The sequence below is a fragment of the Equus asinus genome, chromosome 6, assembly GCF_041296235.1.
Source record: "Equus asinus isolate D_3611 breed Donkey chromosome 6, EquAss-T2T_v2, whole genome shotgun sequence".
NCBI lineage: Eukaryota > Metazoa > Chordata > Mammalia > Perissodactyla > Equidae > Equus > Equus asinus.
The window spans coordinates 101626558-101651812 of NC_091795.1; the positions used below are offsets into that span (position 1 = coordinate 101626558).

The window sequence follows — 25255 nt, forward strand, 5'->3', positions numbered from 1 at the left end:
CTCACTAAAAGACTGAGGCCTCGTCATAGGACCGCAGAAGGCTCCTCCTCCCCACCCTCCCCCATTACTAAAGGACCAGATACAGCCGTTACTTCTACCAGCACATCGTGTGCAGGTATTAAGAAAATTGAATGCCAGAACTACCCCCTGGCACATCAAATTCCCAGGAAGTTATTTTGTGGATATTGACAAACTGATTCTAAAGTTTAGGAGTAGAAGCTAAAGACCCAGAATAAGCAACACAACATTTAAGGAGAAGAACAAAGTCAGAGGACTGATGTTACCAGACTTTCAGACTTTCCATAAAGCTACAGTAATCAAGACAGTGTGGTATTAGTGAAAGAAAAGACAAACAGATCAATGGAACAATGGATAGAGTCCAGAAACAGAACCTCATAAATACAGTCAACTGATCTTTGACAAAGAGCAAAGGCAATACGATGGAGCAAAGACAGTCTTTTCAACAAATGGTGTTGGAACTGGACATCCACGTGCAAAAAAATGAATCTAGGACAGACCTTACACCTTTCACAAAAATGAATGCAAAGTGGATCACAGACCTAAATGTAAAATGCTAACTATAAAACTCCTATAAGATTATATAGGAGAAAACCTAGATGACCTTGGGTGTGGGGATGACTTTTTTGATACAACACCAAAGGCATTATCCCTGAAAGAATAAGTGATGAGCTGAACTTCATTAAAAGTAAAAACTTATGCTCTGTGAGAGACACTGTCAAGAGAATGAGAAGACAAACCATAGACTAAGAAAACACATTTGCAAAAGACACATCTGATAAAGGACTGATAATCAAAATATACAAAGAACTCTTAAAACTCAATAATTAGAAAACAAACAACCTCAGTAAAAGATGGGTCAAAGACCTTCACAGATGCCTCAGCAAAGAAGAGATGCAGATGGCAAATAGGCATATGGAAAGATGCTCCACATCAAGTCATAAGGGAAATGCAAATTAAAACAACAATGTGATACCACTACATACCCATTAAAATGGCCAAAATCCAGAACGCTGACAACACCAAATGCTGATGAGGTCACGGAGCAACAGGAACTCTCATATGTTGCTGGTGGGAATGCAAAATGGTCTAGTCACTTTGGAAGACAGTCTGGCAGTTTCTTACAAAACTAAACATACTCTCATCATATGATCCAGCAACTGTGCTCCTTGGTATTTATTCAAAGGCACTGAAAACTGACATCCACACAAAAAACTGCACGTGGATGTTTATAGCAGTTTTCTTCATAATTGCCAAAACTTGGAAGGAACCAAGATGTCCTTCAGTAGGTGAATACATCAATGAACTGTGATACATCCAGACAATGGAATATCATTCAGCAATAAAAATAAATGAGCTATCAAGCCATGAAATGACATGGGGGAAACTTAAATTCATGTTACTGAGTGAAAGAAGCCAATGTGAAAAGTCTACATACTGTATGATTCCAACTACATGACATTTTGGAAAAGGAAAAACTACAGAGCCAGTAAAAACATCAGTGGCTGCCAGGGCTTGTCGGGGACAGAAGGATGCACAGGCAGAGCACAGAGGAGTTTTAGGGCAGAGAATCTACTCTCTACACCATAACGATTGATAGAGTCACCACACATTTGTCCAAACCCATAGAATGTACAACAGCAAGAGTGAACCCAAATGTAAACCATGGATGCTGGGTGATTATGGTGTGGCAGTGTGGACTCAACCATGGTAAAATATGTACCATCTGGTGGAGGATGTTAACAGTGGAGGATGCCATGGATCTGTAGGGACCCAGAGTATGTGGGAAATCACTGTACCTACCCTTCTATGTTATTGTAACCCTAAAACTGCTCTAAAAAAACAGTTTTTTTAAAAAAAGTTGCCCAGGATATTTAATGTCTTTTACATGCTTTATTTAGTGCACAGTCTGCTCATCCACAAGCACACTGCTAAGTGAATTAGTCTAGTGTGGCCGCCTTTGGAAATGGATACGTGCTGAACTACGTACTACGGCATCACACACACGCACAGAAAGCAAGAGCAGTCATGAAAATCCTTGTTTCACTGTGATCTTTGAAAGTTCGGGTTTCATACTTTTCTGATTTCCACCTAACTCTTGTACATGCTAACATATATGTCCTCAAAGGTTCTCAAACTATTTAATTTTAATAGAAAAATATACTTGTTTTCTTTATTTAACTAAAATACAAACAGAACAGCTGTCTTTTCCACCTTTAAAAATGTGAATGAAGTCCTAGAAATCTTTCCAGAAGTCTGGGAGGTGGACTGTCACCATCACGCTGTCTCCAGGTAGCAAGACTTGCTCTCCTGAGGGTTCACTGAGCAGAGCCTCAGGCGGGAAGTGGACCATAGAGGCTGCTCTGTGGGCAGCACCTGCCTCCCGCCTCCTGCACAGGCTCTCCTCCCATTCTGTCCTTTCAACTGCAAAGGTGTGAAATACTCTTAAGTGATCTGTCTTTGTTTTCTTGTGGAATTCCCTTGTTATGTGAGAGTTTTAGCCACGAAATGCTTTGGGATTTGTTGACTAACTCTCCCCTCCTCCCTCCAAAAAGTCTAAAGGGTTGAGTTTTCCTTTGTGTTCTCTTTAGAGAGGATTTGGTGACATTTCCAAAGCATACAGTGCAACCACAAGGCGTTCATACCTGCCAATGTTTATTTTATAGATTTGCCAATAATTCAGGGGCATCTTCTTCATGTGAGGCATGATGCTAGATGCGACGGGAGCAAAGATGGATTCAGTGTTGAGAAACTTCCAAGTCAGTGGAAAATAAATGAACTGCATTTCTGGCATTTTATCAATCCAGAGAACTTCCACATAAACCACCTTATGTTAATCTCACAACAACCCTCTCAAGTAGGCATTCACTTTATTCTCATTTTATAGGTAATATTTAGGAATGACAGTTTAGGTCCCAGAAATTTAAAAATTATATAAAGACCTTAGGAAGTGTACAAATAAGTCAAGTCAGTCTAACTTTTGGAAGGAATATTTATAGATACCTCTGGCTTCACTATTCATTTCTTCCTGAGTGTTACTAGTATTGATCACCAGCGGACAATGGCAGTTGTACAGACTCAAGAGAAACAGATGGCTTCTCCGTCTTGTAATCAAGAAGACTCCAGTTAGATGAGTGTCATGTCATTTGGTCTCGCAGCGTCAGAGGCCATCCATGTACCAAGGCCTCCAAACTTTACACTGCCAGCCAGATCTTGTCCCTGAACTAGAAGCAGGTACTTCCAACTCTACTCGAAAATCTCCCTCTGGGGATCTTTAGATGTTTCAAACTTAGGATTGGCCAGCACTCGCTAGCACCTTCCCTTGTGGTCCTCCATCCCGGTGAGCGGAGGTACCACCACCCCAGCCGGAATCTCTCTCGACTCCTCTCCTCTCACATCCACGTTCAGTCCAGCAGCACGGAGGGTCTGCGTTTGAGTGCATGTGTGTGTAAGTACACTTCTTAAATTCTACCATATTCCAGGGCTTCATAGACTGTGTTGTGCTACATTGATGTAATGAATGATTTTATATTCATATTTAAAAATTCAAATTGAGCATAATAAAGTTTTCATATTTCGGTGATCTTGAGAATCTAAATTGTCCGCAGACAAGTGGACTGATGCACAGGATTTACATTAACATCTGGCTTCCTTAAACATGATGCTGTTGGTAAATGCATGTGGGGCTAACTCAATTTCACAGGTCTACTGCATCTTGAAAATGACTTCCTGGACTCATCTAAGAGTCTTGCTGTTCCTTTACAAGAAATAGCATGGACCAAAGTACATCAAAATGGCCTCACTCTTTTCTTTATGTCAACAAAACCATAATTATCAAAAGAAGTTGTTGCCGATGACTCTGAGAAGAGAACGGGGATGGTGGGAAGCCATCTTCTGCAGAAATTGTTAGGAATGAGAAGTGAACGAAAGGAACACCTGCTGGGAAGTACCTTTATTTGGAAGGAGAACAAGAGGCCAGAGAGCTTACAAGAAAAGACAGGGAGGCCGGTGTTCCACTATTATAAGATAAGGCACAGGTCTGTGTCCACATCAAAGATGCAACTCTGTCTCTGAGGAATGAGAAATTAGGTCAAGGAGGACACCCTGGAGGAGAGAAGAATGGGTGGAGAGGCAGAGACAGATAGAGACAGAGACAGAGACAGAGAGAGACAGAAACACGGAGAGAAAGAGACACAGAGAGAGAGAGGGAGAGAGACAGACAGAGAAAGAGCGAGAGGAAGAGACAGAGAGAAAGAGACAGAGACAGGGAGAGAGAGACAGAGGTAGAGAGACAGAGAAAGAAAGACAGAGAGACAGATGGAGAGGGAAGAGAGAGAGAGACAGAGACAATGAAGAGAGAGGCGGCCCTGTTTGGAACGCGCAGGGGGAGGCTGCCAGAGGGAACATATGGGGTTGTTTATCTGTTTGCTTGTTTTCAAATAGTTCAAATGACAAAGAAGCCACAACCCACCAGGGCTAAACCCCTGAGTGACTGCAGAAGACAAGGGTTTGCGGGCAGCCCCTGGCGAGGCGGGCGTGGGGAGGCATCAGGCCGGCCACCTCGTGGACAGTTCTTGTACTCTGGTGAGAGTTTTAGTTCTGTCCTAAAACGAAGAGACACGTGACCTGCCTCTCAACACAGCAGCTGCTTCTGTGGGCTTTCAACGCACTCAGCCCCTCACCTGGTCCTCTGCCTCCTGCCCTGCTTTCGAACCCAGGAATAGGAAGCTGGCCTTGGGGCTGACGCACCATCACAGGGATGTTAGCACCCACCATTCCAGAATACTCTGGCTGTTCATGCACACTTTCAACAAGGAAAGCACATTTAAATTAAGAAGCAGATTCCATAGGCACAACCGAGCGTGGGAAACCCAGGAATGAAGGAAAAGAAGCTGTTTTAAATTTAGCTTCAGATGCGTCAGGATTTCTGTAAATGAATGGTTTCAAAATCAAATGTAAAGAGGGACTCACGGTTTACAATGAGGCCAGCTCCAAATGAACACCGAGGAAAGTTGTTTCGTCGTGTTTATTACTTTTCTCCAGGTAAGGAAGGAAATTTAAAAGCAAATTATGGAAGCAAGTACCCAGAGGAACAACTGAGGCAACAGACGCCAGCACCTTCCCCTCAGGGAGCTGCCTAGGATGTTGTGACAGGCTGGGTCTCCCTGGAGAAGGGCGTCCGCCCCGGTCAGGGCTCTGGGAACGGCTGGAGCTCTCCTGGGATGAAAGCGGATGTACACCGCCCTGCAACGCTGGTGACTGGGAGCCTCCTCCGGACTCCTCCAGAGATGACTGAGGACACGTAAGCGCCAAGAACAGAATGTCCAGGAAAATGACTTTTCAGCTCAATTCAGTTTGGCTAATGAGAAATCCACTCGTGAGGTTTTCTCCTTGCGGAGGAGCCAGTGCACAGGGGGACAATCACTCTAGGTCCAGGTGGGGCGAGGGCGGAGCCCCTGTGCCATGTCTGAGGACCAGCACACGAGCCCACACTCACGGGGGCTCGCCCTGACCGGCTGGGGTGTACAGAACAGCCTGTGTGGTGGCTTGTGTACTCTTCACACGCCCCTTCACAGCAGGTGCTGGGTTACACACACCATCCTGCAGGTGAGGACCCGGAGGCTCAGAGGGGCCACCGACCCCCACGATGACTGGGCACGACACCAGCCTGCCTCGAGAGGCAACACTTGCCCACGGACCTGGGCACATACTCGATCCCTTCACAGTCTTGCAGGAAGGGTGCGGGGCGGCCAGACTGCTTCCTGGAGGGACGCAAGCACTCAGCACCTCACCTGTGGGGGCAGGTCCTGGTGCAAACACAAATCTTGTGAAGCAGGGGCACTGGGGGGCAGCGAGCAAAGGCGTGAGGCGTAAGGGGAGCCGTGTCTGTGGCAGTGACCTGCCCTTGTCCACAAGCCCTCAGATCCCACGTCTCCAGCAACAGGCTAGCTGTGAGTGGACAGGAGCCAGAGGGGAACACGTGTGAGGGAACGCCCTTCCAGGTGTGGAGAAAAAGCAATGAGACGCGGCTGGAAAGGTCCCATCTTTAACTACAAATTGCTTTTAATTAAAAGAACCGAGGGAGCCGCAGGGCGCTTCTCCCTGTGCAGAGGGACTTTCTGCAGCTCAGATATTCCCAGGCCGAGGCTCGGCCCCACTGCTCTGGAAGGAAACCAGCGTTGAGTCATGCGTGATTCCCACCCTGCGTAATTCCCGTAATTCCTAAAAGTTATGCGATGTGTTACGTAGTGAAATAAAATTTTAAAACATCTTTTGGTGAATGTGTTTTATAAACTCTCCCTGACACTCCATTTGCCAGGCCCGGTAGCTGATGGAAACCAGGCCACAATCAGAGCCACCGCGGGCGGTGCTGTCGGCAGTAACACGTGCTCCCCGAGTCCTCGAAACCTCAGACGGAGCAGTTTGCTTTGCATTTGGTGGAAAAAGTGGTGCGTCCATATCAATCTTTTCCAGCCATATCTGTATTGCCAGTCGTCGCTGGCACTGAACACGAAGATCCGTCCATGGTCAGCCAACTTCCAAAGGACAGGAAATTCAAGGTCTGAACTGGGGCCCTTTTGAAACTGAAGTGACGTCTAATAATAATTATGCTGAGACAAGACTGAAATCCAGGAGTGGCCCGCGCCCACGGGACAGCGATGGTCCCAGGCTCCCTCCATCCCAGCTGGACCCTGAGGACCCACAGTCAGATCGAAACAACCATTTCTTGGTAACTCTTCATTAATTTTTCCAAATCAAATGATAGCTGTTAAATTGTACGTTTTTTCAAACACACACTAGCTGCCCCATGGAAAAATTAGCTCTTGTTATATTTTCATAATTAATTTTTTTCCTATTCTTATAAAGTGCCGCTGGGAAGATAAGTGTCTCATTTCAGAAAAGCATGTTTCCCAGAACCTTTGCTTTTTGATACATGAACTGCTGAAGCATCTGTCCTCAACCAAAACCGTTAGAGCAACAAGGAACACCAGGTCTAAGGCTTTATGAACTTTAAATGCTGAGACACGACATCTAATATTTTAGAGGATTTAAATATCCTGTAGATGAAAATAAAAACAAAACCAGTCAGACCACATCATGGTGCCAGGCTCTGGGAAACTGAAGTCATTAACACCTTTCTGTGAAGAACGAAAATCTGCATGTGCCGGAAATCATTTGTATAAAAACCTGATTAAGCAGGTTTTTTTCCAATTTTGCCTGAGCTAAGGCTCGGGATCTGTGACACCTGAAGGGGAAGTTGCTTCTGAGCACACAGGCGCTTCCCGCAAAGCCCTGGCTTCTGCAAATGCCTCCTGACTGGCCTGCAGGAGAAAGACCCTGCTGCCTGGTGCCGACTCATTCAGAAGACGCCATTCCTGGAGTTTCTAGTCATGCGGGGCGATAATGATCAGAGGAAATTATCAACTCACATGGGACTTCGTGGCCACTGTAGGGAAGCTCAATCGCTCTACCAGGATTACGTAGAGAGGAGGCGAAATCTCTCAGGGTATGATGGCTCCTGGGGACCAAGTCACAGATTTGCTGCAGCAACGAGGAGAAGCAGCCGCCAGCCCCATCAGAGTCCCTGAAACTTCAACTTATCGGCAACAGAACTGGGAAAGTTCACCTAGTTCCACCGAGGAAACCAAGGCTTGGAGAGCGAATGAGCGGTGAGCAGGGACCAGAAGCACATCACGGGACCCCCCACACGCCCTTTCTGCTCCATCAGGTCACCGAGCGCTCAGGTCTGCAGACCTCCACCAGCTTAATTCAGCATCAGGCAGGCACAGGGTATCCATGAAAAGATGTGGAATCTTCCACATATTACTGAAACACCTGTAATTTAGGAGATGTAGCAAAACACAAGAAGGGAAAGGAGGATGTCAAGGCTGGCTTGTCAGGGCCGAGGAAGCTGGGTGGGAGGACGGCAGAGCTGCGTGTGTCCCGAGGACCTGGACCCGCCGAGGGAGGGTGTGCACGGCGTCTTCTCCATTTCCATCTGCCGCTCAGTCCTCTCCCTCAGAGCAGAGACCTGAACAGACCTCAGGTTTCCAAGCACGACACTTATGGGAGTAAGAGGCAGCATTTGTTTGCTTCCGGCAGATCTGAGCAGGTGAGGTCGGCGAATTTATTCGTCTGATGTGGTGTGTGTGTCACGTGCATCAGTGCCAAGAAAATCGGCCATGGGATTTTAAAACAGACAGGCAAAACCGGGTATTAGTAAAAATCACACTATCCATCTCATGATTGTGGAGATCTGCTCCACCCCATCCTCCAAAAATTAGAATTTCCATCCACCAAGTTGAAACTGACACGGAAGGCGGATTAAATTGCCTTTTGCTCCAACAAGTATAGAAATTTAAGTGTTTAAAGCATTTCTCACAATTTGGAATTTTGTACGTGGGGAAAAGTCATACCTTGAGAATCTTAACACTTAAGGAGAAAAGAAAAATGGAAGGCACTCTCGGGGGTGCGGTCTGGGACGCGCAGTCACTTCCCCCACCGTTCAGAGCAGGTGCCGACCCTCCAGCTCAGGCCCCGAGCCAGGTTAGCAGTAGCTGGGGGGACCTGAGACTCTCCCCTCCTCAGAGGTCAGGCCAGGGCAGAGCCACCCTGGGGCGATTTTCTTCTGCAACAGGAGTGGGAGGCATCTCTGCTTGCGGCCTAACAAGGATTGATTATTGACGGCTCAGACTCATCCGCCAGGCTCAGAGGCAGCTAGTGCTTCACCACACAGCCCAGAATTGAGGCCATCAGGAGTATTTGTGCTTATTTTTGTTTTACTTTGTTAGATGAGACCATACAAAATTACCTTTAGCAACAAATGTTACAGAACATTATTACATTTGTTTTGGGGAGAATTCAATGATTACTCAGGCGAGTATTTAGAGAATTCTTTAGCATCAGTAAAGTCATAGAATTGGTTTACGAAAGACAGGTAGCCCCACGTGCAACGTGGTCTCCTGGATCGGGGCCTGGGGCAGGAAGGTACCTGGTGGAAAGGCTGGTTCAATGGTCTGTGGCTGAGTTACAGCACTGCACCATTGGTAATTTTCAGTTCTAACAAATGTACCACGTAAGAGGCTGACCTTTGGGGAGACGGGGGAAGGGTACAGAGGAATTCTCCATATTGTTATGTGCAACTTTTCTTTAAGTCTAAAATTATTCCAAAATAAAAGGCTTATTTAAAAAACTATCCTCATCAATGAGGAGAAAGCATGCATTATTGTCCTGATGTCTGAGGGCAGAGCTTGACTTGTCCTTTCATTGTCTTTCATTTTTTTAAACCACTCCACTGTGGTGTAACTGACACGGGAAAAGCTGCACAAATTTAATGTACACAACTTGATGAGTCTGAAGAAGAGAACACACCCAGGAAACCATCCCCTCAATCTGTGCCACAAACACATCCTCTGCCTCCAAAGTGAAAGACACCAAGCTTTGGGGAGGGTGTGGAGACAAGGGAGCCGTCCGGCACCGCTGGTGGGAGCGTAAAACCCAAACAGTATGGAGTTCCTAAGAAGAAGTTAAAAGTGGAACAATCCTATGGTTTAGCAATTACTCTTCTGGGTATTTATCCAAAGAAAACGAAATCTGGATCTGAAGACGTCTGTATTCCACGTTCACTGACTGCAGTATTACTCACAACAGCCAGGACGTGGACGCAGTCTAAATGCCCAGGGATGGATGAACGGGTAAGGAAAGTGGTTTATCATACAATGGAATATTATTCAGGCTTAAAAAGCAGGAAATCCTTTCACTTATTTTTAATGGCAGAAAGTTCCATCAACACTGTAGGTGACCTGCATCGAAGTTTGTAGAAACCTGAAGCTCTCAGGTTTTCAGTTTGTTTGCAGTTCTCACAGAAAGTAGAATTGCTTTAATTGATACACTCTAGGCTGGGCACCCACATTAGAGTTGGTCAGTTTTGGGAGAATGGTGTTGGTGAGAACTGGAAAATAGAATTGTAAACTACAGCATTCAGCATTAAATTCGTATTACGGATCCTAATAACTTGGGCTGTTTGTTTAGTCAATAAAACGTGGAAAAAATGAGGGGAAGAATAACTTTTAAATTTCATTATTTGGCCATTAAATTAGAAATATCTGAAGAGAAGGGTTTTGTTTGTTTTTTTGATCTTCTATCATATAATTCACGCTTTAAGACATAAAGCCTTCTGCGTCCCCACCTCCGAATCAGCTACCTTAGACAGGAAAACTCTGTAACATTCAAATGGCTGTTTGAATTGCAAGAGAGAAATGGATTAATTTGTGAAGGATTAGCCAGCAGACCCAAAGCAGAGCTCTTTTCAACCAAGCAGGGCCTCTTCCAAACAGATGTGATCACCGCTGCCCTGACATGAGCGACCTTGTGAGCAACCCCCTCCCCATGCAATCCCGAAGGCGTCCTTACCGGAGGGGAGCTGAAAACGTAGAAGGACGCGCCTCTCAGGGCCAGGAACTTGGGTCTGAAGGTCTGAGAGGAGTCGGCGCCTTCCAGTCTCTCGTTGACCCACCCCATATGTACAACCTGCAGAGGGAAACCTTTAAAATTAAAAACCAAGCCTTACTAAGAGCACACCGTCGCAGGGGTAGACAGAACAAACCAGCAAGTTGTCCTCCCACTAAGTCAGCATCCTCAAAGCCAGGGGGACCTGGGCAAGTTGAGGTCAGCTTCCAACTCTTCCATCAAGCAGACACCATACAAACGTGTAACATCTTGAATTAAACACCCACAGTTCTGCACTGGGGCAGCTCTGTATCGGGCCAGCTTCCACACAGGAGTTTCTACATGCTTTTAGTTTTGACTTCTCAGCTGCATTACAGTTGTACATTCCATAGATATATTTTGGTTTTTTTTGCTGAGGAAGCGTCACCCTGAGCTGACATCTGTTGCCAATCTTCCCCTTTTTGCTGGAGGAAGAATCTCCCTGAGCTAACCTCTGTGCCAATCTTCCTCTAATTTGTATGTAGGTCACCATCGCAGCACGGCCACCAACGAGCGGTGTAGGTCTGCACCCAGGAACCAAACTCGGGCTGCAGAAGCGGAGCGCACTGAACTTAACCACCATGCCACGGAGCCGGCCGACTATATACATTTTTAGAACACAGTATTTAATTACATTCTGTTGCTATTACTGCAATCCAGTGGATTCTGACTCTTAGCACCCTGTGTATAGCAGAGCAGAACCCTTGCTTGTCCTTTTGCGCCATCCTTTCACCTTTCGGCGCTGTATCAGATGATGCTCCACTGAAATCCACAGGGTTTTCATGGCCAGTTTTTTCAGAAGTGGGTGGCCAGGTCCTTCTTCCTAGTGTGTCTCAGTCTGGAAGCTCCAGTGAAACCTGTCCACCATGGGTGACCCTGCTGCTATTTGAAATCCCAGTGGCACAGCTTTCAGCATCACGGCGTCATGCAGCCACCACAGTATGACGACCGACAGGTGGTGGTGTGGTTCCGTGACCAGGAAAGGAACCCAGGCCACAGCTGTGAGTGCACCGGACCTTAACCCCTAGACCACCAGGCTGGCTACATTCTATTAGGGGTTAGTATTCCAGATTTGTCTATGATGCTGCCAAAACAGGTAATACATTTTCTGTTTCTATAGTAAACATATTGTTGACATATGTGGAAAAAGATGTTTCTTTATAGTTCAACTTCCTAACAACAGTGAGTATAAATACAAAAATAATAGATTCTTACACTTGATAAATACTTTTAATCTTGTGACACAGAATGCAAACTATAACCACTCAGAATATGATTCGAAAAGTTAATAAACAGTAATATGATTTAAGAATTCAGTGCATGAATTCAAACCAATATTAAGCTAAAATCCCTGTGTCTTATCTAAAATTTTAATGCGACTTATATTTTGTAGAAAGTGGTAAGGATAATTTCATTTTAATTTTCTTATTTCCTCATTATGCCATGTTAAGAAAAATGAAATAATTAACATTTTTATGGAGTAAATATTTAAAACAACTAGCATATTTAAACAAAATTAAAAATGAATTTTCATAGACATGCCAACCACTTTCTGAAATGACACTGTCCTATGCACTGTCTCAAGGTGGGGCAGCCTTCAGGTCTGCGCACCTGTGCTCCCTAGTGCTCTCGAGGACAGCCAGCTGGGGCTCGAGGTAGATGGTTCCTGTCTCCATCTGTTACTTAAGAAATCAGTGACAGCTTTCAATCTTACATCTGGTGAAAGACTGCCTAGGTCAAGATGCCAGATGAAATTGTACAAAAATCAGATTTCCACAAACAGGACTCCTAGTGATGGAAAAAGAGATGCAGGAGTTGATTCTGTGGAGAGTGGAGCCCGAGCCGCACAGTCAAGGCTACTCTGGTTTGAGTGTTGAACACTAGTAATCTAACGCCTTCAAAGCTGTGATGTGTCCTGTCAGGCTGTCCGAGATAGACAGAGCTCTTTAAAGTAACCCAAGTTTCCCAGTGGCCCATGAACTTGTAAGTTGCTTATGGTTGAGCGTGAAGATTTAGGAACCACAGCAGCGTGATAAGATGTTAATGTTATCGTGGACAGTTTTATTAGTAGTAGACGAGACAATTTCATTTCATGTGTCCTTTGACACATTTAACATTTCTAGGTCTCTGTTTTTCCCTCATAAAATGGACTAGAATGACCTCACCTGATAATCATGAGAATTTTATGCTGCACCACAGGAAACCCTGTCCCGGGGGGCTGGGAGGTAGGAGGCCAGTACCAGCCCGTCCGGGTGGCATCAGAACCTGAAAACCACTCAGCACAGCCGACTCCTTGAATGTCTCGTGGATTTGAAACCAAGTACACAGATTATTTAAAAATTTCTAATTGACTTTTTCCATTTTTGTCCCATTGGGACATATGGATACACTTTTGTTGTTTATAACACTAGCATTAACACTGCTGTAAATAATAAGATGTGCTCAATTCCCATTGTTAAAAAATGTTTTATTTTAGTCGGGTTGTTTGTTTTCTTGCCATTGAGTTTTAAGATAAGAAACATTTCATTTTCTCAAGCAAATTTAGCAGATCCTTGCTGTTTCTAACATGAACACAGATTCAATGGGTGACTATTGCCTTCCACACTCACTATTGCATGAGTGCAATGATTCATACAATTTAAATAGGATTAATTTTAAACGTATGTTCTAACATAAGTGTTACAGCCTTATCTTCTGAATAGCAGCGATTACAACCCACTGCACAAGTCTGTTTGGGGAGCACATGAAGCGGGTGAAGGACCTTACTCTGCGTCACGTGATCTGGCACGTAAACAGCGGGCCTCTCACCTTCCAGCAGGACTGCAGGAGCCTTCACTCCGTGCCCTCACAGCCCTTCCCTCTGGGCCCACGTTAGACCACACGCTCTTTACATGTCCTCTACTCTACATGTGCAGGATGGCAGAGCACGCCTGTACCCTAGCTCTTGAAAGAACGCGTGTGTGACTCTCCATCTGCTCCCTACCTGCATCCTCACAAGCAGTTATGTGGTTACAGCAGGGAAGATGTGCCTATTGCATTTACCAGCCTGGCTGAGCAGCAGACCTTTCTTTCAACGATTACCACAAAAGTGTGGAGCCAGAATTTCTAGATAACACAGGAAATTGTTTAAATTCTAAATTATCGCAAACTTTAAGTCAGCAGCAAGCACAAAAATCTGCTTTGATACCATATTTATTACCAAAGATCTAACCCAGAATCTTTTCATACTGCTGAGTTAGAGACGGCAGATGGGGATAGGAAACAACCACAGCGCAGAAGAAAACACTAAGGGATGGAGACAGGATGCCCTCGGCAAGTCTCCAGCCATGTGGCAAGGTCCCTCAAACTTGTAAAACCAGTGTTTCCTCTGGGGGAATCTCCTAATAATGAAGCCTTCAGCTCTGGGTCTGATCAGACTCACATGCCGTGGGAGGGGAGTTACAGCAGTGCTTTTGCCCGCAGGGAGGACAAACCTCGCTGGGTTTCCCTGTATTTTTTAAATCATGTATTCAAATGCTGCCAAGTCTCCCCCGTCTTCCTCTTTCTTTTCATGAACTGCTTATGCATATCCTGCAATTTAGATTTCATAGCCGGGGAGTGATGAACTGGAGCCTGATATGTAGGAACGTACCTTAAGACAGGGCTATAATAGCCACCCACATGTACGTAAATATAGACAGACAGATGAGAAATGATAGATAGATAGATCGATCGATCGACTGATCAGGGTGAGTAGAAAGTAGAAGTTGTAAGTTCCAGGGGAAATGGAGACCTGGGGTCCTTCTCCAGCAGAGGAGCAGCAAGCATCCTTTCAGAGAGGAGCACTCACTGAGGGACGCACTGACGTCTACTTCCCACTCAGCATGAGAGCGGCTCCACTTCTCTGGAGCCCCAGGTACTGGGGTGGAGTTCAAGAACAAGCCTCTGGAAGCCGTGGACCCAGCACCCTGCTTTCTGCACCCTCTCCTTTGACTCTGCTGTCTTCCTCTTCCAGGGTTAGGCAATTTGTTGTCATGTTTTTCTTCCCAAATCCGGGTAAATATGGTGCTGGGCACAGCGTTCAACAGGAATTATACATCGAGGAGCGAACGAGGAGCTCCTTTTCTGCCCACGATGGTGATGTACCAATTGTTAATAATCTGAAATGTCTATAAATTGGATGTCAACTTAATTAAACTCCATGTGTAATTTAATTCTGCTCAGATTAATTAGCCAAGAAATAAGTTATAGCTTAGCTATTATTGGAAACATTGGCTGCTTTATGAATCCTTTTTAGGTATATGCAGTTCATAAATAATTTTAAGAGAAGCTAATTTTATCTTTTACATTATGAATTTTGTAATGGCTTATTACATGTTCCAAGAAACGTATATTATAATTTTATGAACACCTACCTGATTGTGCCACCATAATTAAATCAAGAGGACATAACCATTGTAATAAAGGAGCATATTTTCATTTATCTTTTTTGATGCTATTTCTATAGGAAAGTCCTTTCTCTTTTTTTTTCCCACCTGGATGAGTCGCGATAACTATTTAAGCATCCTTCAGATGGTAACCGCACAGCTGTCTTTTCCTTTACACGGAAAAGGCCAGAAGTACCTGAGTTATTTAGGTTTCCTTTGGATTTAGAAATGAAGGCATCCATAGTTGCCTTTAATTTAGGTTTTCTGGATGAGGTTTACTTTGGAAATGTGCAGGCTTGCCTGCTATTTTAGCAGGGTGAGCATGTGTTCTGGCTTGCCTGGGACAATTCTAAATTTATGCCTGTTGTCTTAGAATCGTTTTTAGGTTGGTCTCCATCCCAGAAAGAAGTGTCCCAGTTGAGATGACAAATTACATGGTGATGTTTGTTACCAGATAGGACTCTAAAAATCCACCCTCCAGGCCTTTTTATTACCTTTCTAACTCTGGTTTTTTGTTGTTGTTGGCCAATTTCAGAGGTTGTCAAATGTTTTTATTTTTTTCATATTTGTCCAAATAATATTTCTTTGCTACATACCAAAATGAAGAATTAATTGTTCAGAATGAGCAAAAAAATTCCTTCCTGTTTTTAAAGGGCTCAAACATCATAACTCCTATAACACATATAAAACGTTCAGTTTTGGAGAAAACATAAAGTAATCCTCTACCAAAAACACGTCTGGTTACGGCCGGGGTGAGTTCTCCAATAATCCCACATAGTGAGCTCGTCTCTAACATTTCTCTCTGAATAAACTAATTCAAGCTCCCAAGTAAATTCAAAGTAACCACAGAAATTTTGAGATTAAAAAAAAGACTTTAGATGACCTGTTACAGCTTTCTTATTTTATAGATGCAGAAACTGGGGCTCAGAGGTTAACCTGTTCAAACTGTAGCACCAGAGAAGGGGTTAGCTGGAATTAGAATCCAGGTTTTAGTCAATTAAGGCCACCAAGACTGACTCCACACAAACAAGGTTTACTGTGTGATAAGATTTCATAAGACAGAACACAAGCAAGACGACCCCATGGCCGCGGAGGTCTTTGAACCATAATTCATTAATGTTCCCTGAACTGGGAGCTTTGCTCCTCAATTTTACGTTTCTCTGAACCTTATATCATGTACTCTCTTGTGACACAAGGATAAAGAGGAGTTAAATTTCAAAGAGAAACAAAGCAAATTCGATTTCCCAACACGCCAGGTAACTGAAGTACAGCCATGCGAACCCAAGGGTCCCCCCAAATCCGTTAGGGTCAAGTCCTGCGCAGCCCTCAGGTCACAGGCCTGCTCTCCATGTGGTGGGCGCTCACATGGCATTGCAGGTCACTGACCACGAGCCACCTGTCTGTCTCGTCACAGTCACAGAGAGAACCATCTCCCCACCAAGGATGGCACCAGAGCTGCCGCAAGGAGGGCCAGCTGGAGCCACTGCCTCCTGTGGTCTCAGAAGTGTCTCCATTTACCATCACAAGACTCTCACGGGCCATTTTGTTAATTTGATTTGGCCAACAGAAACCCAATTTCAAAATGAAAAATTCCTCTGGACACAAGAGCACCGATCTGGTCCACTCTCCCACCAGCCTTGGAAAATAAATCCAGAGAAGACATGGTTTGGTGTGAATGTGGAGAGGGGTGTCCTCGGTGGAAAAGTCTATGAGAAACCTCTGTTTTAGAAACACAAAATACAGCAGGAAAACAAGATTTTGCGTATAAGAATATGAAATGAATCCTATGTTAATTAAGACATTCATGGAAATATTACTCATTAAATAGCTAACCACCCTCATTTAACTACGTGAAACAAAAATAGTTGATCGTAGATTTAGAAAAATATTACATGAAATAAAACTTACATTTAGAGCAACTTTTCTTAGAGTTTCTTTTCTAATTTAAAAATGTCACCTACAGGGGTTTAATTTAAACATGGCCCTAATTTCCTATCTTTTACAACAAACATTTGATTAGTAGAGACTTGTCTTCAGTTTGAATTGAAGTTCTATCAGTAAGCACTATTTAAAGAGTGTTTATAAGCACTATTTAAAGCAAACAACACATTGTTTTCGGTGTTTTTAACTTGAGGCTACAATGCTTACTGCCTCAAACCTATGAAAGCACAATGAGCTATAAGTAAACACATTTGCTGACATTATAGCTTAAACTGTGAGTTTATCAGAAAGAAGATGGAAGAAGTAGTAGTGGCTTCAAAGTTTATCTGATACTCAAACTGCTGATAATGAATAGCTCATGATTCCTAAGTTCTTACAGACCTAGTCGATGAGCAGTCCTTGAGGTAGGGAGTCAGAGTATTAAAAGCTGGTCTTTGCTCTGAGGAGGAGTGAGCTGAGGAGTCCTAAAGAGGTGGCTGTTGCCGTGACTGTGGGTCAGCATAAGAACGCTGCCTCGAGGTGCACACACTGCCTGTGTCGGGGTGAGGGGTCCCCGCCCCCTGCAATAATATCTGCTGGGTCAGAGCCCTCTCAAGAGCAAAGCTCCCAAAGGAGGAATTTGTCTAAGAATATTACATGATGCTTAAGATTCCAAATTACAGGGGCCGCTCTGGGGCCGAGTGGTTAAGTTTGCAGGTTCTGCTTGGGCGGCCCAGGGTTTCATAGGTTTGGATCCCGGGTGCGGACATGGCACAACCAGAAGGATGCACAACTAGAACATACCACTATGTCCTGGGGGCTTTGGGAGAAAGAAGAAGAAGAAGAAGAAAAAGAAGAGTTTTGCCACAGATGTCAGCTCAGGTGCCAGTCTTTAAAAACAAAAAAGATGCCAAATTACCTAGGTGCATCTCCTTCTTAAAATCACTTTCAGCTTAAAAAATCATCTCTGCATTATTGTTTGATCATGTTTCCTTATAAAACATAACTGCCGATAGGTAACTCATCTACAACGTGGCACGCCCGGGAGAACAGAACAACCCTTCTTATATTATTTCCACGACAAATGAGCAGTTTTACGGAGTTAACACTGAGGGCGAGGACCCCCGACTTCAGCCCGGCGTGCCAGCGTCTTCCCATCAAAATTTCCAAATCAAATTCCAAAAACAGAAAGAGGCTACTTTCTGGGATTTGTTATCTGGGCAACATGAAAAACAGGAATCCTACCTGGTCACAAGGAGAACAGCATTTATTTGCCATTTTCATCTGCAAAGAGAAGGAAGCAGGAGTCATTATGACAAGCACACTAAAGCCATAATTTTCCAACCTAACTGATAACTGAAGTCAACTAGCCACAGGGAGTGTCCTTGGGAATAAATTTATTTTATGATTCATTTCTCACCTGAAAATCAAACCAGAGTAAATACAAATATAATGGAATAAACAATGTTACTTAAATTATTATGTGTCAAATACCAGCATTTTGTGTAGGTGAAGCTATGGGACAGTAGATGCTTAAATTTCAACATCTGAAAAAATGAGGAAAATGATTTCTGAATCTTAGGTAATTACAGTTTTCCCAGTTGTTCCTTTGTTTAATTCTCCCATAAGTCTTGCAAAGTAGATATTATTTTCCAAAATTCTACCAGTGAGGAAGTGGCGGTCCAGAATAATATGCCCAAGTCTACAGACTTAGAAAGTCACTTCAAACCCACGTTTCTGGTTCTAGGGTGTCTGAGCATCTTCTCTCTGTTCTGCCTCCTAGCTAGGATGTGAGGACCATCTAGAAATGAGGGCTCTCACTGTCACACGCATTTCTGCAAATACCAATCTACCATCATTTGTTCATTTGTTTTTTCCTTTTCATTTTGTCCATCCAGATACTTTTGGAATTCAAAATGCCAAGTTTGAAAACTAAGATCTGAGAGAGGTTCTGGTACCTCCTTATGTAAGTGAAGGAAGAAAGCAAGACTCTGAGGGCTGTAGAATAGAAATCTAACCTAGTGCCACTTTCCCGAATATTTTAATGTGCACAGTCAACCTCTGTTTAGCAGCCTCCAGGACAAGGAACAAGGTAGGTCCATGGAAGAAGACGGCCAGTGGGTCAGGAGTGGTGGCTGGCTGCACAGTGTGAGCCCCAAGGCCCAGGGTTCTCCTATCACCAGCTGGCCGGTGGGGGGATTGAGAGGCAAATGCAGTCAAGGGGCAAGTCAACTGGAGGGAATGAGAACCAGAAAACTGGTCAAAGGCCACCTGTGGCCAAGGGTGGGTCCGCCTCTGACCTTTCACAGCTGTGGCCATCAAGTCAGTGCCACAGACAGTGGTTGCTTTAAGGAACTTATTACTTTACTGATTTTTCACTCACACCCCATCTCTTTTTATTCCTTTTTAAAAATTATTTTCCTATTGACTTTGACTGTGAAACAGATCACTCAAGGAGACAGAGGACTTTTTCTTTCCTGGATGCCTGCAGTGAAAACTTGAGAAGTAATACTTTTGGTTAGATATGCCTCTTTATAAGTTTTCATTATGTTTCAGAGAATTACATCTTTAACCCAATTAGGATCCCCAAATAAAAATGCCACATTACATTGATGCATTTGGATAAAGTACATACACTCGCATATGTACAAATATTTCTGTGTTTGTGCATGGCAAGGAAGAGAGAGAGGGAAGGACAAGGAGAGAGATTGAGAGAGAGAGAGAGAGAGGGAGGGAGAGAAAGACGGAGGGAGAGAGAACCAGCTATAAGTTTTCCAAATGTTTGATTTAGCCCATAGTCTTATATTAGGAAACATTTAGATGACTTAATTTTTAACTCTTTTTAGTCAGAGATTTGGTATGTTGATAATAAAAGTACATATTCCTCTGTGTAATATTATAACCAACCATTTAGTGTTAATCATAAATAACAAAAGATCCTAATCATTTTCGTGGACTAGAAGGTGAGAGCAGGAAGCCGCGCAGGTCTCTGTGCTCACGTTTTGCAGCGTCAGGTCGCTGATGTTCGCTGACACTGCTCTCAGCCAGTCGGCGCTCTCCTGGGCTGTGTAAAACTGAAGGACCCCCGTGCTGACCCCGTCCAGGGCCAGCACCTCGAACGCACTGGACCTGCAGGAAGAGGAGAGAGCGATGCTGTGCAAGGAGGCCCTCAGATGCTTTTCCTCACAACAGGGAGGGCGGAGGGGCAAGTGGGTCCTCAGGCCTCATGCCCACAGCCCCCCAGTAAGCACCTCAGCCCAGCTGTGCTCGAGTTGACCTGTCGGTCACTACAGGGAAGCCCAACAGATAGTTGTTACATAACTAACCTGATTCAGTAGGTTTACTGAAATCAAGCTCAAAACTTTGAAATCCCTCACTAAGAGTTATTTCTAATTCAATAAAAATATGAAACGCAAATTTATATAGGAAATAACTCACTTTTGTAGAAATTTTGGAGTTCTTGTTTTATGGGGTCCTTAGTAATAATACTTTCGAAGACCATTTATTGAGATATTTAAAGCTCTGGACACAATGATGATGGGCAAGTCAAGCGCCATCATTACTCAGCACAGATGATGTTTTATGACCACACATCGAGTTCTGATTTATAATAAAGCTTTTGAAAAGGTTGGTTCTCCTTCTTTTCTTCCATGAAAACCACCTTGCCACAAATCCTACCATGGCAAATTATTCATGACAGCAAAATAATTGTTTCTAATGTAGAAGTTCTTCCCTATCTTGCAAAGACATTTTCAAAGATAATTTACGTATAACTATTGTTATGGATTGAATTGTGTCACCCAAATTAGTATGTTGAAGCCCTAATCCCCAGTGTGGATGTGTTTTGAGATGGAGCCGCTGATAAATAAATGGCAAGCAATAGGATATATTGTAGATATCAGGAAGCCATTTAATGTAAAATTAATTCAGACTGACTTTGTTTTTCCAAAGGGCCTGGTGTGGCCGTTGAGCATGCATTGTATCTCTGCTTTAAGCATTTGCTATTTCCCAAAGACAAGAACAACACCCTTTAAGATAAAGAAAGATGTAACTTCCCCTACATGGGCACATCCTTAAGGATAAGCATCTCTCCCCAGACTAGGGATTGACAGCTGACCTGCTGTGACCACCCAGCTGGAGACCACAGACCTGCCACCTTCTGTGTCCATCAATCGCTTTGTGAATCACTGTGCTGCCGAGGCGATCTCAAGACTGTTGTAAAAGGGACATTCCAATCACATGATATGTGCTCTTTGACGATATATAGCCACTGTGTACACCTCACTTTGGAGTGCTCCCTTCCTTTGGGAAAGGACTCTCCCAGGCTATATGGTCCTCAGATCTGGCTCATAATAAACTCATCCTAATTTTGATTATAGATTGGTTATGGATTATTTGTGTCGACACCTCTAAGGCAAGAATTAAGATTAGGTGAGGTCAGAGGGGTGAGGCCTTGATCCAACAGGTCTAGCTCCATATAAGAAGAGAAACCAGAGACCTCTCTCCACCACGTGAGGACACAATTAGAAGGTGGCCATTGGCAAGCCAGGAAAAGAGCTCTCGCCAGAAACCGGACTTCCGGCCTCCAGAACTGTGAGAAGATAAGTTTCTGTTGTTTAAGCTGCCCGGTCTGTGGTATTTTCCGATGGCAGCCCAAGCTGACTTAGACTACTCTTAGAAATGAGGAATGTCATTTACACTTCTGTTCATTCTTTCTTAAGAAAACAGTGCACATTAATCCATGCAGCCTATACCTTCATGTCCTTAAGCAGATAAACAAAAGGACAAAAAAATGATACAATAAATCAAACACACTTTTTTAAAAACAAGGTCTGCACTAAATTATGTTTTCATAATCTTTCCGATGTGAATTTAATCAGGCTTTTGTTAAGCAGGGAGAAGGACGGAAGAGAAGGAGGAACTGGAGACATTATAACGCGGTTCTGCCTGTTCTTGAGCTGAATCTACCAGACAAGATTTCCTTCAAGGAAACAACCCTTCTCTCTTCACAAGCAGAGTTCCCTGAAGAGGCAGCATTCCCACCTTGATTAGCATTGCTCAAATCAGAACTTAAGGTTCATCTACAGACAAGTGTGTCATTGCCCCCATCCCTGCTCCTGAGTCCTGGCTCACAGACTTCACCTGGCGCGGAACAGGCCATAAAACCTACAGCTCCTGATCTAGTTCCAAAAGGCTGTAGAGCATGGAGAAGTTCAGGATTATTGGCACACTCAAACACGGTAGGGGCTGTGATGAAAGGCAACTGGAAGGAGGTCCACAGATTGGATGAATGCAGCCTAAACTGTTAGCTGGCTACTTTTCTGGAGAAAACCTGGGACTGAGGTAGTGGAAGGACCTCTCCTGGCATCAGAACAAATCTCAAACAGTGACCCCAGGAACTACTCCTTCAAGGGAACCCGGATTTGACTGGATTATTCTGTAGAGCTATTTATGCCACAAAGCATTGTTGAAAACAACAGACCAATCAGCTGGAAATCAGTGAAGTTTAGCAGCTGGCTGCTCAGGGATGGAGACAAAGGGACCCCATCGAATGCCACCATCATCCCAGGGTGGCTGTGGGCAGACCCCGACTGCACCTCCATGAGCCCACCATCAGAGGTTTGACGCTCCTGCGGGGGAGGGTTTGGCAGAGACTTTGCTAAAATAATCCACCCAGTCAGTTAACAACAAACAAAAAAATAACGATAACAAGCCCAGGTTGGGGTGCGGGTTAGCACCAGTACCCAGAGCTGCTAGAGACACGAGAGTATGATGTATACACTGGGTCTGTGAGGTGCCCAGAGGTCACATTAAGCAGAAAGTTATACATATGTTCAAGGAACTAAAGGAAACCGCGTTTAAAGAAACAAAGGTATGTGACAATGTCACATGAAGTTGAGAATACCAATAAAGAGAGAGAGACTACAAGAAAGACCCCAATAGATACAGTGGAGTTAAAATGTATAATAACTGAAAGGAAAAATTTGCTAGAGAGGCTCAGTAGTAGATTCCAACCAACAGAAGAATTAGCGAACTCGAAGATAGACTGACAGAGTTCATGCAACCCAAAGAACAGAAAAAGAATGAAGGAAAATCATGCAAGCCTCTGAGAAATGTGCGGTTCTGTCAAGTGCAACAACATATGCAAAATGGGAGAACCAGAAGGAGAGGAGAGAGAAAAGAGCAGAAAAAATATTCTAAGTAATAATGGCTGAAAACTTCCCCAATTTATTGAAAAATACTAACCTACACATCCAGGAAGCTCCAATAACTCCAAACAGGATAAACACAAGTAGATCCACAAATAACTTATAATGTTGACAATGTTGAAAATAAAAGACAAGGGAGAAATCTTACAGCAGCAAGAGAAAAATAACTTGTCACTTACAAGGGATCCCCCAAGCCAGCTGACTTCTCAGCAGACACAGAGGAGGCCAGAAGACAGCAGGACAATAGGTGCAAAGCAAAAACCTGTCAACCCGGTAAAAATATAGAAACCAACACAGCTCTAGCCACCAAAGCTGTCTTTCAAAAATGAAGGTGAGATAAAGACATTCCCACGTAAACAAAACTGAGGGAATGTGTTGCTAGTAAAACCTCCTTACAAGAAATGCTGATGGATTCTTCAGGCTGAAATCAGGTGACTCCTGACTATAATTTGAATCCACGTGAAAAAGCAAAGATCACCAGAGAAAGTAATAATGTAATTATAAAAGGCAAGATACACAGTTTTCTCCTTTCTTATTGTAAATGATGTGAAGAGTAATTGTATAAAATAATAAGTCTATGATGTACTGCGGGGCCTATAAAATGTAGAAATGTAATATATGTGCATCTATGTAATTCATGTCTAATATATTTGCTAATAACAGCACAAGGAAGTAGGGGGGAGTAAGCCTGTAATGGGCTAAAGAATTGAAAACAAATAGTAAATTAATAATTAATTAGCTTGATTGTGGTAATGATTTCACAATGTATACATACATCAAAACATCACGTTGTACATCTTAAACATATACAATTTTTATTTGCCAATCATACCTCAATAAAGCTGGAAAAAAAGACAATTTAAAGCCAAAAAATTATAACTTTGTTGGATTTGTGATATCAATAGATATAACATGCATAACAATAATAGCGGCAAGATAAGAGTAACATTTCTGTATGTTACTGGAATTAAACCAGTATGAATCTGAAGCTGACTCCGATAAGTTAAGATGTACGTGCTGAGTCCTACAGCAACCACTAAAATATTAATATATATATATAAGTATATATATATAAAGAAAAAATCATTAAAGAAGTTTAAATGCTTATTAGAAAATATTCACATAAGAGAAAGCAGGAAAAGAGAAACAGAGAAACAAAAAAGACATGGGACCTATAAAAAATAAAAAGCAAAATGGCACATATAGACCCAACTATAACAAAAATAACATATATTTTACTGGTTAAACAATCCAATCAAAAAGTAGAGACTTTTAGACCAAATAGAAAAAATAAGATCCAACTATATTTTCATCTTCAAGAGACATACTTTAGATTTAAAGATACAAATAGATTAAAAATAAAAGATGGAAAAAAGATCTATTATACAAACAGAGCAAACACAGGAAAGCTGGAGTGCTTGTACTAATATCATAGAAAACAGAATTTAAAACTAAAATTTTACTAGAAACGAAGAGGAACAGTTTAAAAGGATAAATGGTTAACCAATCAGGAAGATACAACAATTATAAAAATATATGCACCTAAAAACAGAACATCAAAACACATGGAGCAAAAAACAGTGATGAAAGGAGAAATAGAAAATTCAACAATAATAGTGAAGGCTTCAATGCCCCACTTTTCATAACGGCTAGAAAAACTAGGCAGAAGATCAACAAGAAAATAGAAGATTTGAACAACACTAAAAACCAACTAGATCCCCCAACATGTATGGAACACTCCACGCAATAACAACAGAATATACATTATTTTCAAGTGCAGACAGAACATTCTCTAGAATAGACCATATGCTAAGCCATAAAAAAACCCCTCAGGGCCAGCCCAGTGGCGTAGAGGTTAAGTTCATGCACTCGACAGTTGTGGTCCAGGGTTTGAGGTTTCAGATTCTGAGCATGGACCTACACACCACTCCTCAAACCAGACTGTGGCAGCATCCCACATACAAAACATAGGAAGATTGGCACAGATGATAGCTCAGAGACAATCTTCCTCAAGCAAAAAGAGGAAAATTGGCAACAGATGTTAGCACAGGGCCAATCTTCCTCATCAAAAAAAACCAAAACCAAAAACAAAACTCAATATATTTAACAGGACATAAATAATGTGAAATATGTTCTCTGAACACAATAGAATAAAATTTGAAACCAATAGCAGAAAAAAAATTGGAAACAAAAGCATACGGAAATTAAATAAGA

The 25255-nt window shown here is 43.1% G+C and overlaps 1 protein-coding gene across 5 annotated transcripts in view; it reads right to left on the reverse strand.

Moving 5' to 3' along the window:
• SNTG2 (syntrophin gamma 2) overlaps nucleotides 1-25255 on the reverse strand; it is a 346458-nt gene that overhangs the window by 87406 nt on the left and 233797 nt on the right. For all 5 annotated transcript variants that reach the window (XM_070512700.1, XM_070512699.1, XM_070512698.1 and 2 more), the window contains 3 exons: nucleotides 19832-19961; nucleotides 18078-18116; nucleotides 10432-10548 (listed from right to left, as the gene is read on the reverse strand). In XM_070512700.1, coding sequence (XP_070368801.1) covers nucleotides 10432-10548; nucleotides 18078-18116; nucleotides 19832-19961 — 286 coding nt within the window. The remainder of the gene's footprint in view (nucleotides 1-10431; nucleotides 10549-18077; nucleotides 18117-19831; nucleotides 19962-25255) is intronic.